This window comes from Phocoena phocoena, chromosome X (genome assembly GCF_963924675.1).
Source record: "Phocoena phocoena chromosome X, mPhoPho1.1, whole genome shotgun sequence".
In the NCBI taxonomy this organism is placed as follows: domain Eukaryota; kingdom Metazoa; phylum Chordata; class Mammalia; order Artiodactyla; family Phocoenidae; genus Phocoena; species Phocoena phocoena.
This window is the reverse complement of record NC_089240.1, coordinates 28406406-28423438: the sequence shown is the minus strand read 5'-3', so window position 1 is coordinate 28423438 and position 17033 is coordinate 28406406. Positions and strand designations below refer to the sequence as shown.

The window sequence follows — 17033 nt, the reverse complement described above, 5'->3', positions numbered from 1 at the left end:
GTTCGTGGGCCTCTCACTGCTGTGGCCTCTCCCGCCGCGGAGCACAGGCTCCGGACGCGCAGGCCCAGCGGCCATGGCTCACGGGCCCAGCCGCTGCGCCGCACGTGGGATCCTCCCGAATCCTGGCACGAACCTGCATCCCCTGCATCGGCAGGCGGACTCTCAACTACTGCGCCACCAGGGAAGCCCTCAGTTTTTAAGGTGTGTTTCCCTGAAAGTTATATTAACAGAAGATGTAAAAGTGACTTCTTTTCAACCATATCACATTTTAGAAATAAATTATTACCGATGTATTTTTAAATGATTGAGATTTGTTACCAAATTAAGCTAAGAAGATTATGTTCAAGTCATTTTAATCTACCACTTGTTAAAATATTTTAGTTGTTTTACTTTTTGCAGAGAAACAATATTTTTGTAGGAGTTTTATTCTGTTCAGTACAATTAACTATCCTAGAGGTACAAAGATTAATAGCAATGCCAGATAATGCATGGAGAGTTTTCTGGCATTTATAGCTTAAAAATATTAAATTGCTGGGTTTGTATTCAAGGGCATGTATTTTAAAAGGCAGTATTTTATACACATTAAACATGTAATTTGATTTGCCATAATTGACAATGAAGAAGATGCATGATTTTAAGGACAAACTTTATGTTTTGGACTAGAATCCAGATTTTGAAGCACATGTTAAATAAGGCATATTTTAGGACAAGGTAAACTACACAGAAATTGATTTTTTAGTATCTTTTAAAGATGCATTTCAGCACAAACTGGAATCATTAAATTTTACTGTACCGAAACGATTTTTTTTTTTTTTTTCCCACTATGCGGGCCTCTCACTGTTGTGGCCTCGCCCGTTGCGGAGCACAGGCTCTGGATGTGCAGGCTCAGCGGCCATGGCTCACGGGCCCAGCCGCTCAGCGGCATGTGGGATCTTCCCGGACCGGGCATGAACCCGTGTCCCCTGCATCGGCCGGCAGACTCTCAACCACTGCGCCACCAGGGAAGCCCCAAAACGTATTATATTATGAGTGATGTGCTTAAACTTATATAAAACTGGAAATACATTTAAGCTTGTAAATAAGATCACGCAAACACAAGGAAAACAGATTATTTGATAGGACTGTTAATGTGGCAGGTTTATATTAACTGAGGACAGTGTTCTTTCCCATTCGTTATATTTTGTTTCAGGTGCTGTGTAAACTGTCAAAAAGAGTTTATAGGGTTCTTATTATAACTGGGAAACATAACATCCTTAGATGTTATTTAATTTGATTGCTAGCTGAACAGACTAATTTAATTGGAATATCAAAGCTCCAGTGTAAGCAAAGCTGACCTCAGCTTTGTATCTCAGGTCAAAATCGCTTTAATTAGTGAGATAAATAAATACACATTTAAGAGTAATTTTTTAAAAGTCCTTGTTAGTTTTTATTTTAAGACCAGTTTGATGGAAGCTTTGTAATTTTTGAAATTTAAAGGAAGAAGTAAAGGAAGATCAGAGAAGTTAAGTCATTTGTCCAAGGTAGCAGCATAAAGATTAAGATGGGTGATTAAAACTTGTGACAGCTGACTTTCAGTTCAGTGAGTTTGCACTGCACCATATTTACTTTACATTTAAAGCACACACATTTAAAGCATACACGTACAAACACATACATTCACAAACATTACAAAAAAAAATTTAAGGCAATCATTTGTCCCTGTTTTCCCCCTCCCACCAAGGAAAACATGCCCACACTATACAAACACGTGCATATATCTGTGTGTGTATATAAAAACTATCTTGATTTAAGGGAGGTAGTTATCTAAATGTTAACTTGTTTTCTCCTGATTAAATAGGATTTTGCCCTTTAATAATATTGTATAACTGTAAAAGTACGATAATCACCATATACTCAGCACATCTCAAAATCCTAGAAATACTTGATATTTTAGCCATAACAAGGTTTGGATTGATTTTTTAAAATATTTTTAAACAAATTTCATTCAAAAATGTATAACATTTCTCTGGTTCAAATTTAATTTGTATTCTATTTATTCAATTTTTAAAAGGAAGTAACATGTGGAAACATATGGGAGGGAGGGACCAGTTTCCCCAGAAGAAAGGTTGAAGGGGAAAGAGTAGGGAGAGGTTGATCAAGAAAACCTTCACAGAAGTTGTATATCTTGGACAGAGTCTTGAAAGATGAGTAGGAGTTCATCATATGGTTTGCCATCCAGAGAGTAGCCATATACTAATATGGAATTAAAACGTGTTCTCATGTTCTAGAAATCTGAAGAAGAAAGATGATTATTAAAAAATATACTAAACAAAATTTTAAAATCTTACCTCACCTCCAGGAAGGTTTCTTCCACATTGTAGTACCAGTAAAAAAGAGTCATAGTTTTGTTTCCATGAACATGAAAATGTGTGTTCAAGCTAATTGACATGTACATTAAAATTTGGTTTGTTAAGTCATCTGGTCTAGGCCTAGAGCCTTAGGATTGTGCAAGAGTTAACATATTTCACAAATGTTAATACTTTACTTTCAGGCTGCTAAAGGTGAGGCTTATAAGTTTTTATGAAATTCTGTGTGCAAAGATGTTTAAAGATATAATATGGCCATTCATAACCTAGCTCACTAATCAAATTAGTTTAAGTCTGGGAGCTTGAAGGATTTATAGTTTCACAGTTTACACATTTGGGAATGATGAGTTCCAAATGGTATATTAAAAGTGACTGAATTAAAGTTTATGTAAATGTGTCATCTTAGTTAAATACTTTATGTGGCAGTCACTATATTAACGGAACACAGTAGTGCCCATTAAGAGGCTCTTCTGACATAATTAGCAGTGTTATCCTAGAGCACAAATTCCATGCAGTGATTTACTGTTGACAGTTCAAAATTGATAACTTTTTAAACTGCAAGTGTTTCTCTGGTTCTTTTGGATGTGTTTCTGTTTGTCTTTTATTTAAAAATTTTTTTTAACATCTTTATTGGAGTATAATTGCTTTACAATGGTGTGTTAGTTTCTGCTTTACTTTTAATTTACTTAAAATATTTACACATACACACACATATACACGCACCTGCAACACAGACATATATCTCCCAATTTTGACTGCAAGGAAGTATAATTGATCTAATTTGCATTATCTTTATGGAAAATTCAACTGGAGGAAGTAGAGTCCATTTGTACAATATGATCTTGAGGGAAAACTTAGACCTTTCGAATATTTGGTATATATGCACCATACTTGAAACTTCCAGAAAAATAGAAGATCTCTTTGGAAAAAAACCTTGGTTTGGTAATAAAATATTTGCAAAAAAAAAAAAAAATCAAAGATATGGTTGCTCTGTTCCATGAGACTCTACAGATCTTAGTTTTGGGGGGTTGTGATGAGTACCTTTGTAAAGGAGAGAAAATTGTTACTTCACTGTTAATCATAAATAATCACAAAGATGAGATTTTAGGTTATACTTGAAAAATATAGGACAGAATATTCATCAACTGTTACAGGAAGAAAATCATTTTGTAAATAGAGAGTTAGAAGTCATAATTTTCTTAGATAAAGAAAAATTTTTTTACATCTTTATTGGAGTATAATTGCTTTACAATGGTGTGTTAGTTTCTGCTTTACAACAAAATGAATCAGTTATATATATACATATGTTCCCATATCTCTTCCCTCTTGCGTCTCCCTCCCTCCCACCCTCCCTATCGCACCCCTCCAGGTGGTCACAAAGCACGGAGCTGATCTCCCTGTGCTATGCGGCTGCCTCCCACTAGCTGTCTACCTTAAGTTTGGTAGTGTATATATATATGTCCATGCCTCTCTGGATAAAGTTAGACTGGATTTAAGGGATAGAGTCTGTCTGTAATAACATATAGAAGTACATTAAGTACAGAGTGAAGTGTGTTATGAGAGTAAGATGAGAGTAATAAGAAATTTTATTGATGGGCTGATTCTGAGGGTGTACAGGCCCATTATAAGCAACTTATTCTATGTCAGTTCTTTATCAATGTTTTGTGAGAGTTTTAAAAGTGAAAAAAAATAGTAGAAATGAGTGATTTTATAAAGGAAGAAAAATACATGCACAGAATCCAAGATTTAATATGGTATTGAAAATAACTCTTCAGTGTTATTCTTGAGGGTTTTGAAAAGGTACCTGAGTTACATCTGTATGATATCTTCAGTTGGTGATTAAAGACCCAGCCTCAAGTAGTGCAAAGCGTGATAAAAAATACCAGTGTCAAAACGCTGGGGAGAATAGATAGCACACAATTTAGAAACATGTATGGATTTAAATCAGGGGAGTCTGTTAATTTGGCATACATCTCAGCAAGGATATGTGAAAAATATTCAATGCCAGTGAACATGTGAAAACTAGGGGGCAAGGCACAGAAAATGATGAAGCAAGAGCTGCCAAATTGATAAGGAATAAAGTAAATGCACAATTGTTACTTGGAAGCCAGGGTCTGAGTAGAAGCCAAGAAGGAGGTCTTGTTCATTTTGCTAAAAGCGGTGGAAATGTCACTGAGACTAAGCATTGAATGTGAGCCATTGGCACTCAGTAAGAGTGCACAGGAAGCCTTTTGAAAACTCTGCCTCTGCTTCCCCTTCACCCTTCCATCCTCATTGCTGGCACACAGAGATGGGGCTGGCTACTGGCAGAATACTGGAGGGAAAGCAAGTGCTAGCAGCTGACAGTTAAGTCCCAGAACGCTAAGGGATGGTATTGAATGTTAGATCTTGGAGTATGGGCTGACTGTATATTACATTGAGACAAAAAGTTTTAGTAAGAAAATCATAGATATGGTTGAAGCAATAAGCCCAAATTGAAGCCACAGAAAAAAAAAAGTAAACAGAATATTACATGAGCAATAGCTCAGAGCTTAAATCATGTAAGAATTGGGTTTAGGTTCCACCTATTGCCAAAGGAATCAAGACATCACAAAGATGAAAGAAAAGAGAAAAAGAAAGTCTAACACCTAAGAATAGTACAAACTCATTGATACTTTGTTCCATTCCATTTCAGAAAGAAAGTGTAACATATTAACACACATGCTTATGAATAGATATAGTTTTCCTAGGTAAAGCACTTTACTCACAACTTCCCTAAAAAATATTTGAAATCCCTTAAAAATAAATCTGTAACTTAGTTCATAGAAAAGTGTTCTGCCTATGTTTTCCTCTAAGAGTTTGATAGTGTCTGGCCTTACATTTAGGTCTTTAATCCATTTTGAGTTTATTTTTGTGTATGGTGTTAGGAAGTGTTCTAATTTCATTCTTTCATGTGTAGCTGTCCAGTTTTCCCAGCACCACTTATTGAAGAGGCTGTCTTTTCTCCATTGTGTATTCTTTGCCCCCTTTATCAAAGATAAGGTGACCATATGTGCATGGGTTTATCTCTGGGCTTTCTATCCTGTTCCATTGATCTATATTTCTGTTTTTGTGCCAGCACCATACTATCTTGATTACTGTAGCTTTTGTAGTATAGTCTGAAGTCAGGGAGCCTGATTCCTCCAGCTCCGTTTTTCTTTCTGAAGATTGCTTTGGCTACTCGGGGTCTTTCGTGTTTCCATACAAATTGTGAAATTTTTTGTTCTAGCTCTGCGAAAAATGCCATTGGTAGTTTGATAGGGATTGCATTGAATCTGTAGATTGCTTTGGGTAGTAAAGTCATTTTCACAATGTAGATTCTTCCAATCCAAGAACATGGTATATCTCTCCATCTGTTTGTATTGTCTTTAATTTCTTTCATCAGTGTCTTATAGTTTTCGGCATACAGGTCTTTTGTCTCCTTAGGTAGGTTTATTCCAGTCAGAATGGCCATCATCAAAAAATCTACAAACAATAAATGCTGGAGAGGGTGTGGAGAAAAGGAAACCCTCATGCACTGTTGGTGGGAATGTAAATTAATACAGCCACTTTGGAGGTTCCTTAAGAAACTAAAAATAGAACTACCACATGACCCAGCAATCCCACTACTGGGCATATACCCTGAGAAAACCATAATTCAAAAAGACACATGTACCACAATGTTTATTGCAGCACTATTTACAATAGCCAGGACATGGAAGCAACCTAAGTGTCCATCTACAGATGAATAGATAAAGAAGATGTGGCACATATAAACAATGGAATATTACTCAGCCATAAGAAGAAATGAAATTGAGTTATTTGTAGTGAGGTGGATGGATCTAGAGTCTGTCATACAGAGTGATGTAAGTCAGAAAGAGAAAAACAAATATATATGGAATCTAAAAAAAAAATGTTCTGATGAACCTAGGGGTAGGACAGGAATAAAGACGCAGACATAGAGAATGGACTTGAGGACACAGGGAGGGGGAAGGGTAAGCTGTGACAAAGTGAGAGAGTGGCATGGACATATATACACTACCAAACGTAAAATAGATAGCTAGCGCGAAGCAGCTGCATAGCACAGGGAGATCAGCTCGGTGCTTTGTGACCACCTAGAGGGATGGGATAGGGAGGGTGGGAGGGAGGGAGACGCAAGAGGGAAGGGATATGGGGATATATATATATACATATAGCTGATTCACTTTGTTATACAGCAGAAACTAACACAACATTGTAAAACAGTTATACTCCGATAAACATGTTAAAGAAAATTAAAAAATAAATAAAAATAATTTATTAAAATAAATAACTAAATCTGTAAATCAAAAGAGTATAATCACTCTCTAAAAGATACTTATGTAAAGAGCAAGTTCAGTCATCTTTTGCAGTCTCTTTCCAAATCTATAAAATCGGATTGAATGAGGAAAAGAATGAGGAAAGACCTCTCTATGGGATTTTACATCCTGTTGCCTGAATTGATCTGAATTATTAGCACTACATGCCAACTGGTGCCCAGGCCTCCCTTAAAATCTTCACAGTCTGAGCAGCAAGCAGACGGTTACCATGGTGTTGACTCCACAAAGGCTTCATTGTGTGGAGATAACCAATTTACCTGGCAGAGTCTCTAGTCTAGAAACTGATTTAATCTTAATTCATTGAAAAGGTGTTTTTTGATTATCCTAAACAAAAGTCACAGTGTGAGCTGAGCCCCAGTTCTATGTCTAAAGCATTTGTTGTCAAATGGATGCTTCGCTAAACCAAACTCCTTGATAATGTAGACTGCTGCATTTTCATCTCTGTTATCTGTGGAGTTTAATACTATGTCTGGCATATAATAAGCACTTAGTGTATATTTTGTGGCAGAAACGAAGGTAGAGATGTGTTTTAAAAGGAGACGTACAGTTTTACATTTTTCAGAAAGACAGATGTCTAAAAGTATTATGATATTTTGGAAAATTATTTATTTTCAAACTGAATAAATATCCTTTACCTTTTTTTTGCAATTGATTAGAGGTGGTGATAAAGGATAATTATAACACATGTTCAAACAAGACCAATGTAAATTCTAGGCCTGGTGAAAACTTTCTCCAACATAGGCCTTAGCAGATCTCTCCCAGCTGTGATGCAAGCTTAGCACCTTGAGTCAGCTTTTAGTTTCATGGACCTGTAGGTGGATGTGAGCAATCTTTAAGAGAGATACTCTGAATCAAAAGGGTGTGGGACCACAAAAACCAAGTCTAAAGGGAGAATTTGACATTGAATGGTGGATATTCACATCTCACCTTTATGACTCAGAGAGTATTTGATGTGTGATTGAGTCAGACTAGTGTAAAGGTGAAGGGACAGATTTGACCAGAGTGACCAACGTGGATTATATCAAGAAGCCAAGTTTCCAAATTAGAAATCTTCTAGTGGATAAGAGTCAATGAAGGATTTCACTTCATTGTGGGAGGGACAAGACTGCAGTATGGCTCCTTGGTTCCCTAAGAAACTTGAAGAGAGATTTGTTTCTAGAAGTAAAGTATAGGGTTAAGAGGTCTGAAATTTTGCTCTTTATCCTAAGAAAAATGGAAAGTCTTTGAGTGGCTTAATGAATGAAGGTTATATAATCAGATATCTTTTAGAAATGATAATTTCACCAGTAGTGCATGGAACAGATGGGAGGGTTCCAGAAAGGTTGCCTAGAACCAGTGGAGAGGCCATTTCAGTAGTTTTGGTCACATTTAATGGCAAGATCAGTGAGGATGCCAACTGTAGAGATCCTGAGCAGCAGGTAGATTCACAAGAAATAGAATGTTTGATGGATTAGACTTTGCTAAATATGTGAGGGAAGGGAGAGGAGGGTATCAAAGGTGATAGACGGTGATGCCATTCACAGGTCTGAGGACACTGGGAGGGTACCAGTTTGGGAGAGAAAATCAAACATTAGGTCTCGACATTATATATTGAAAGAGCTCTTACAGCATGCAAGTGGGATCATCCAGTAGGTGGATGGTTATGTAGCTATGGAGCTCAGAAGAAATGCTTGAAGTAGAGATATCTGTATCGGAGTCATTGATATATATATTGTGGTTAAGGTCATTAGCATGAATAAGGTTGCTAGTGAGAGAGTAATATAATAGGATAGAAGATGATTGGAAATGAACTGGGCCTTGATAAACTTCAGCATGTAATAACAGGATGGAAGAGGATGAGCCTGCAAAGAAAAAAATTACCCGTGGTCATAGAAATAGAAGACAAAATAAATAGAGGGGGATTATGGAGGCAAAAAAAGAATTTCAAAGAAGAGTATGGTCAACAACAGTGTTAAGTGTTGCTAGATGGCAAGAAAGTAAAACTCTCCATTGGCTTTAGTGACATGATTCCTTTATTAATATGTTTTTGTTAAGAAACAACATTGAGTGGATTAAGGAGTGAAGAGGAGATGGGGAACTGACAGGAAACTGGACAACTGTTGCAAAACATTTGCCTTTGCAGAAGATAAGAGAATGGCCAGAGGAGAATATGGAGGTCAAGAGAGTGTTGATTTTTTAATAAAGGAATCCATAAAAATATGTTTAAATTTCCATATGAAGAATTAACTTGAGAGGGAGGGGTTGAATTTACAGTGGATACATTAAAAAAAATTGATAGACTCAAATGCCTGAGAAGAAGTAAGAGAATGAAGTACAAAATGCAGGTAGAGGGATTAGCTTTAAGTAAAAGAAGAGAAACTCATTTGAAGGGAAAGGAATGAGAAGGGCACAGGCAGGTAAGATTGAATATTTGGACATTGGAAGTGGAAGGGAGAAATTCTAGTCTGATAATTGCACTTTTCTCTGTAAAGTAGGAAACAATGTCATGTGTTGATAGGTGGAGAAAGAAGATGGATGAGAGCTTTTTTTTCATTTTGGTTGATTTTTTTTCCCTTGTTGGTTTTTTTAATTTTAAATATAGCAGTATGTATATGTCAATCCCAAACAAAAAAGACGGATCACAGCTTTGAGAGCTTTGGGAAAAGTTTGAAATAGTTCCTGTGGAGAGTCAGAGCTCAAGGTGAAAAAATTAAATATGGCAGGATGCTGGGTTCATTTGAGGCTGTTGATCATTGCCTTAGTCTGGGTTTCCACAAGAGTGGATCTGGAGACAAAGATTTGGTGCAGGTAGTTTTTTTAGGAAGTAATCCCAGGAAGCAAAGTGAGGAAGTGAGATAAGAAAAAGGCAGCCATTACAGGATGATACATGAGCAGGTTAACAATGGAGGCAACTGTGCTCAATCCTGCTGGGAACCTTCTGAGACACTGTGTGTAATATCCCTCAAGGTGGTTGCACTGAAGGCAAGGGAGCTGGGATATTTATCTACCAACTCCCGGCTCTCACTAGCTGAGGGTCACCCCTGAGGTATTAACATCCCAGTACTCCTGGCCCGCCCCATGCACTGGCAAGTGAATGTCCACCGGCAGAGACACACACAGATTTTTATACTGGACTAAAGGAAAAACAAAAATGCCCTTCTTAAGACGTTCTGATGGAAAACATGCACTGGATTTGGTGGGTGACTAAATGACCATAGTTGAAGACTGTTGATTTCATAAATTAACATCAATGAGAAAGATTTCTAGTAGCATGCAACAGGACTCTTAAAATCAGCATTACAAGTGAAGAAATAGGAAACCTAATAGTTAAACTTATGCGAAAAACAAATGTAGGAAAGATAACCACCATGTATGATAAAATAAAACACCATAAATATTTATAATCCATATGCAAATGAAATAAGGGATTGACATTTAATGATGTGGAATTTAGAATAAAAAATCTCTGAATTCAGATCTCTGTTTCTTCTATTTCCAGTTGGGTAGCCTTGGTAAATAAAAACTTAGTACATATTTATTACTATGAATCAGGTCCTCTTTGAGGTGAAGGATATAATGGTGAACAAGATGAATTAAGTTTCGTCCGTATGGTACTAACAGTCTGAGAGCAATTGACTTAATTTCTCTGAGCCTCCGTCTCCTCATATGAGCAGAGAGATTGGTAGTACATTACCACTGATTTTTGTAAGAAAACAAAAGGCTTTTGGAAGTGTTTTGTGTTCTGTGAAACTCTTTATCAGTTTAATTTTAAAACAATAGCCTGCAACTAACATGACAAATTCTAACAGGTTTATATGATTTAAAGCCTTGAAATTTGAGTTGATTGAGCTCTAGGCTACCTCAATGAAAGTACTCATAAAGAAGATAATTGTCTATTCTTTCCTGATTATACTAAACACCACTGATACGATCTTTTTAGGAACCAAATTTTAAGGAAAGTAAGATACTGACAAACCATGGAATATCCATTGAAGTAACTAGGAGTAGGGTAGGCTGACCATCAGATATCTTCTAGTGGATTTAAAGAGTTGATTTCAACTATTTGAGGGTTGTATTGGAAAAGAAGCTACAGCATGGTGATTACAGTACATTACTTGGTGTCTTAAACCTTGCATTTGTATTTTTGGTCTACTCCACAGATTTCCTATGAAAATTGAGTAAGTCATTGATTTTTCTGGATAACTTTCATTTGTTTGTTTGCCTGTTTGTTTTGTTTAATAAACAGTTGGATTAGATGATCTCTAAATTCCCGTTATCATAGATTCTTTACAGATGCTGATAAAATCTATAGGTTCTTTCTCAAGAAAAATGCACACACATTCAGAATTGTGCCTGAAATTTCAAGTGATTCATAGACATTCTCCACCCTTGCAACTCGCCTTACTCCCTTGAAAATATCTGCTTTAAGTAGACCTGAATCACCTCATCAGAGTTAATAGTTTATTCCCAGTAGCTCCATAGATCTCTGCAATATAAGAATGGGAATAACAGTGTGGGTGATCACGTATCTATTGCAGCATAACAACCCACCTCAAAATTTAATGGTTTATTTATTTATTTATTTATCATCTCTCACAATTTTGCAGTGTGGGCAGGGCTCTTTGGGCAGTTCCGTGGCTCTGAGTGGAGTCAGCTAGAGCACTCACTTGGTTGTATTCAGCTGGTGTTTGAGTTGGGTCAGAAGGTCAAAGAAGGCTTTATTCACTTGCCTGGTGCTGCATGCTCTTTCACGTGGTCTTTCCACCTGGCAAGCCTGAGCTTTTGTAAAGCACTTTAGGATCCTTCAAAGTCTTATATAACACTTGCCTTCTCAGAGTGTGTGTTCTACGAGAACAAGATCCAAGGTGCAAGCACTTATCAAGCCCATGCTTGCGTTACACGTACTAATATCCCTCCCATTTGCTATAGCAAGTCATATGACCAAACACAGCGTCAATATGGTTGGAGACAACACGGAGGGCATGAGTATCCGAGGTATGGTTTAATGGGGGCCACCAAAAGGAATTTTTTGTTTACTCTAACTACATTCCAAAAAGAGTTATCTTGGAAAGTACTAACTTTTCAATCATGCAGACATTCAAACAAAGGCTGAGGAATAACTTATAGAAGATACTGTAGAGGTCATTGCTACACTGAGATGAATAAAATGACCTCTGTGATCATGAGACTGGATCAAAGCTGACTCCAAATTTTGAGCCATCCTGACTAGGGAAATAGTAATGCTGTTAACAGTAATAGGGGCATCAGGCAGAAGTTTCCAGTTGGGAAAAAAATGGTAAATGTTGATAGATTGCTTTTTCTTCCTATATAGAAGAAAGAGATAATCAAGAAATAATGACCCTTATTCTTCCCTGTTTTAGGTTGGATGTCGATATAACTGAACTTCACAGTTGGATTACTCGTTCAGAAGCTGTGTTGCAGAGTCCTGAATTTGCAATCTATCGGAAGGAAGGCAACTTCTCAGACCTTAAGGAAAAAGTCAATGTAGGTTATGCATTATTTTTTATGTATTTTGCTAAGTTTTGCTGCTTGTAAACTCTATGCTCTGAACTCTTATTCTCTTAAAGTTGAAAAGATTAAAGTGATATGATATAATGCTTTTAAAGATATCTTTGAAATATATTTTACATATCAAGTAGAATCAAAGTTTAGCATAGAGAAATGTTTACTGATTCTGCTGTGACTAATGAGGAATACTTTTTGTAAACTTTCTTTAACTTTTATATTACTTAGCTGTAAATTAACAACTTTGTAGCATGAACTCATATTGATTTCCCTTCATGTATTGTTCTTTCACCTGAAGGCTGATATTTTAGCAGGCTTGCAGAACAGAATGGAATAGAATAGACCCGACCCTTAGGAATACTAAAGACCCTGTTTGTGCTCTCACTGTCATCAAAATGTTATACTTCAAAATCATTAATAATTGTCATAAGTTATAACATATTTGCATTTTCTGGATATGTATGTATTACATTAACATAACTAAAAGATGCCCGGCCTTTTTCAGTATTTTTTTATAAAAGATTGTTTGCTGGTTTTATTTCCTACTGAGACATTATAGTTTCATCCTTTGCAATAGGGATTTTTATTAATTTAATAAGGGCTGTTTCATCTTCAGGGACATTATCAAGGCTTTGATTTTTCAACTTCGACTTATAAACATCCATTTTTGGTATATAATTGGCAATAGTTTGTGAGGAAATTTCTCACAGGCAGAGTGAATATTCTGCAGTGGACAGGCTAAAGAAACAGGTATTCTGAATGTTAAATAATTTTAGCTATAGGAAGATCACATGTGTGGATTCACTCTGCTTTATCTTTCCAGCATTTGATTTCATGAATTACAAAATCTATTAGGTGTTTACAAATACAACACTAACACAGATACAAGGGAATACCTGCCGTGGGGTTGGAACTTTTGGAGAACAAAAAAATCTTCTTCTAGGAGAAAAAATTCTGTTGTTTTAGGCTGCTTGAGGGGGAGAGAGAATTTCATCAACATTGCTCAGAGTTGACTGTTTATAAATGGGAAAGTTATTTTAAATTTCTTATTGGCTTTCTGTGGTATTCTGTTATCAGCTTAATAACGGACTATTATAAATAGTTTCAAGAAAAGGGAATTATGATTATATTGTTAATGTTTTAGTTTTAAAATTAAACTGAATGATAACATGTAGAAAATAGCTAAATATCTTATTTCAGAGTATACTTTTTCAAAGGTATAGTCTTTGTTATAATTTTTGAGGGAAATTCTACAAGTAGAAAATTACTTAGAGAAGATGAACTCTAATTATGTTTCGGAGTTCATGTGACATACTCGACCACTGAAAGTATGAATCACCTTGGGTAGACATTTTATTAGCTAATTAAATATTTTTTATCTATCTGAATAATCTACTTAACTGTTTGCCATCCTATTTCTGTGTCTTAAAATAGCTTTGATCAAGCAGGAAAATTGAATTCTAGCATTTCCGGACTATAAATTTAAAAATTTCCTGTTATCATATGGTTACCTAGAACCAATTTGTATTTAATCAATAGTGTCCAGCAATGAGAGACTGAAAGTGCTAAAAAAAATGTACAATACTCTATGAGTGGTTTTCTGATGCTTCGTTGAGTCACCTTTATCAACTTTTACTCTCATATTCTGAAATAAAAACATCATTCTTAATTGCCTACTAAAATATGACATGAAATGATTTACCTAGACATTTCCTTCAGGCTAAATATAAGGTATATGTATTTTAAAAATCCTTGAGAGAAATACATAGTAATGGTGATGGATATGCAGTTTAGGCATACATTAATTTTCTTGCTTCTTCACCTGTCAGTTTATGTAGGTTATTTTGAACACATGGGAGGCCTATCTCATGAGCTTGAGTGGTATTAATTCATTTTTAGGCATTCATTAAAAATGGCTAAATAATAACTCCTTTTTTTTCACTTGAAGTAATAAATGAATGAAGGAATCAAGCACTTTCAGCCAATTAGAATATCCTAGGACACTGTCACTTCAGATTTATATACTTTTAAATCTAACAAAAATGTTCCTTCTCTATTAACAATGTGTTTTATCCATACAATTAACATAATACACTTTTTTAAAAGTTGAGTTCTAGGGGACATGTCTACTCAAAGTGTGGTCCCTGGACAACCAGTATTGGCATCATCTGTGAGCTTCTTAGAACTGTAGGATTGATTTCAGGCTTGATAAATCAGAATTTGCATTTAAACAAGATCCACAGGTGATTCCTATGTACATAAATGTTGGAGAATCAATACACAGTGGGAGACTTTACCAGACTCCTAGGTGTTCTTCACTCATTCTGTTAATGTCACCATAGTTCAGAATTTCCAGCTGACTTAACAGGTATAGCTACTCAACTTCTTGAACTGAGCACATGGTAATGTAAGTTAGTAATTAAACCAACAAAACAAGCTCTTCTTACCCCAAGGTGATTTTATACCTCTACAATGTTCTCCTGAAAAGCTTTCCTACTAGCCATTAAGGTCAATAGGCCTTGGGCTCTTCCTGGGACTTACACTTGCTTACACCCATACCAAATCAACTTTTCACCAAGTTCTGTGGGAAATCTTCAAGCCAGTTAATTCTACCGTTCCGTTATCTCTGTTATCTGTGCTTGCCACGGAGAATATAGGAACCTCTATTCACCTGTCCTTTCCTGTATCTTCATCTCTATGCTCTTCTGTACTCTTTCCTCTGTCTCGCTTTCTCTTCTTTGTGCTTTCTCACACTCATTCACTGTGCACTCGGAAACCCTTCTTCCAAAACAGACTTTCTCTCCTGTATACCCGTTTTGTTCATATATGGAATTTATTGGGTTGGCCAAAAAGTTCGTTCGGGTTTTTCTGTAAGATGGGGAAAAGCCCGAACGAACTTTTTGGCCAACCCAATACGTTTACCCTTAAGATCACCACGAAGATTAATGACTCACTCCTCCACTCCTTTAGAATTGCTAGTTTACTCACTTCTCAGGGTCACTTCCAAAGGTACCACCCTTAATGTAAAACTACCTCTTCCCTTGTGTTTCATGCCAAGTGGCCATCTGTCATTCACCAATTTATTCTATTATTTTCTCTTCGAAGACTTTGGCATCAGGTTCACAGTCTCCTCCACCCAAGTTATGCCTTTATCCTTAAAAATCTCAGCCCATGTGGACTATCTTGCTGTCTCCGAAAGCTTCCATTTCCCTCTTCTCCTCAATTCACCTACCCACTTGCATTAACAATACTGTAGATGTTTCGCTGCCAGACATTACTCCATTTCGGAAAAACCACACTTTAACAGACTCATCAGTAATTCTTCCTAAGCTTTCCATACTTCTCTAGTAAAATTTTTCAACTTAACTATTATTTCAAGTTTTTATAGGTCTCTTAAACTTTTCCCCACCATTTACAGTAGGTGACTTTCCCTCTTTAGTTAAAATAATCTCTTAAATTATGTGTATTTGTGCTCACGGTCTCTTTATTTCCCTCTGCCTTGGTGGAAGAGACTGTGTTTTGGCTCATTAGGGCTAATCTCAGGGGGTGCATGTTCAATATCTTCACTGTCTGTGTCCTCAGGAACCTGCTTCCATTCAGCCACACATCCATTTCTTCAGTGTCTCCCTATTTTCTGGGTCTTTATCATCAGCCTTTAAACAGGCTGTTTTTCCATCTTTCCATCCTATCCTATAAATATATATGTGAATATTTGTGTGCCTTATTTTCCCAACTTCTCTGCAGGAATAGACCCTATTAACCTCTTAGTCCTTCATGAAATTCTTTGCTCCTTTGGATTATGGAATACCACTCTCTATTGTTTACCTTTTTAACGTTTTTGCCGTTTTGTTCCATCTTGTTTTTCCTTTAATATTGAAATTCTGTACAGTTCTTCCCTTGTTTTCCTCTCTAGATTATCCTCATTACTTCCCATTCAAATAGCATCTATTCTCTAATGACTCCCAAATGTGTATCTTTAGCTCATGTCTCTCCCTTAAAGCCCAGTCCAATATATCTAATTGCGTAATAGGCACATTTAATTGAATGTTTGCCTGCAAACTTAAACTTCAGTCTCTCTCCAGCACTCCTTTATTCCTTCTTTTTACTTTTCTTCTTCCAGCAACCTCATCCAGAAACCTAAAAGCTAACTGGGTCATCTAGATTTTTTTTTCTACCATTCACAAGTCTACCCTTTGACAAGTTCATTTAATCTCATTCCCTTAACAGCTCTTGAAACTGTCCAGTTTTCTCTATTCCCATAACCACAACCCTGACTAAAGCTCATATTATGGCTGACTTTGGTTTAAGATGACAGTCCCTAGCTGGTCTTCACTGCCACTAATGTTGTTTTACTTTAGAAGTTTTCACATCACTTCTGCCAGAGTGAACTTACTAAAACATAAGTAGTATCCTGTTATGCCTCTGTTTACATTCATTTGAGAAAGAAAAGAGCAGCCACTGAGACCCAGGAGCTGGGTTGGCACTGCAGTTAGGCCTTGGAGGTGCTAGATGCTGTACTAGTGCTTGCAGCTAGTCTGTAATGCTCTCATGTTGCATATGACAAACAACTCCGAATGCTCACCTCAGACAGGGCCACTCCACAGTCATGATGGATCACGACAAAAACGTGACCATTGTGTAATTATGTCTCAATACAGTAAAAAATACTAACATTGTCCAAACCACCCAAAATGACCAAATATCCCTCCTCTTCACTAATATGACAGATTATGCACCTATACTAATCATGGCTTTAGCCTCTACATTCTTTCTGCCATCTAGATAAGAAGATTTAAGATATCCAATCATAGAATCACCTCCACTTCCT

General features: G+C 36.5%; 1 protein-coding gene across 1 annotated transcript in view; it reads left to right on the top strand.

Annotated features, from left to right (window-relative positions):
* DMD (dystrophin) overlaps positions 1–17033 on the top strand; it is a 2035184-nt gene that overhangs the window by 595619 nt on the left and 1422532 nt on the right. Inside the window, exon 18 of the mRNA XM_065901098.1 lies at positions 12061–12184. Coding sequence (XP_065757170.1) covers positions 12061–12184 — 124 coding nt within the window. The remainder of the gene's footprint in view (positions 1–12060; positions 12185–17033) is intronic.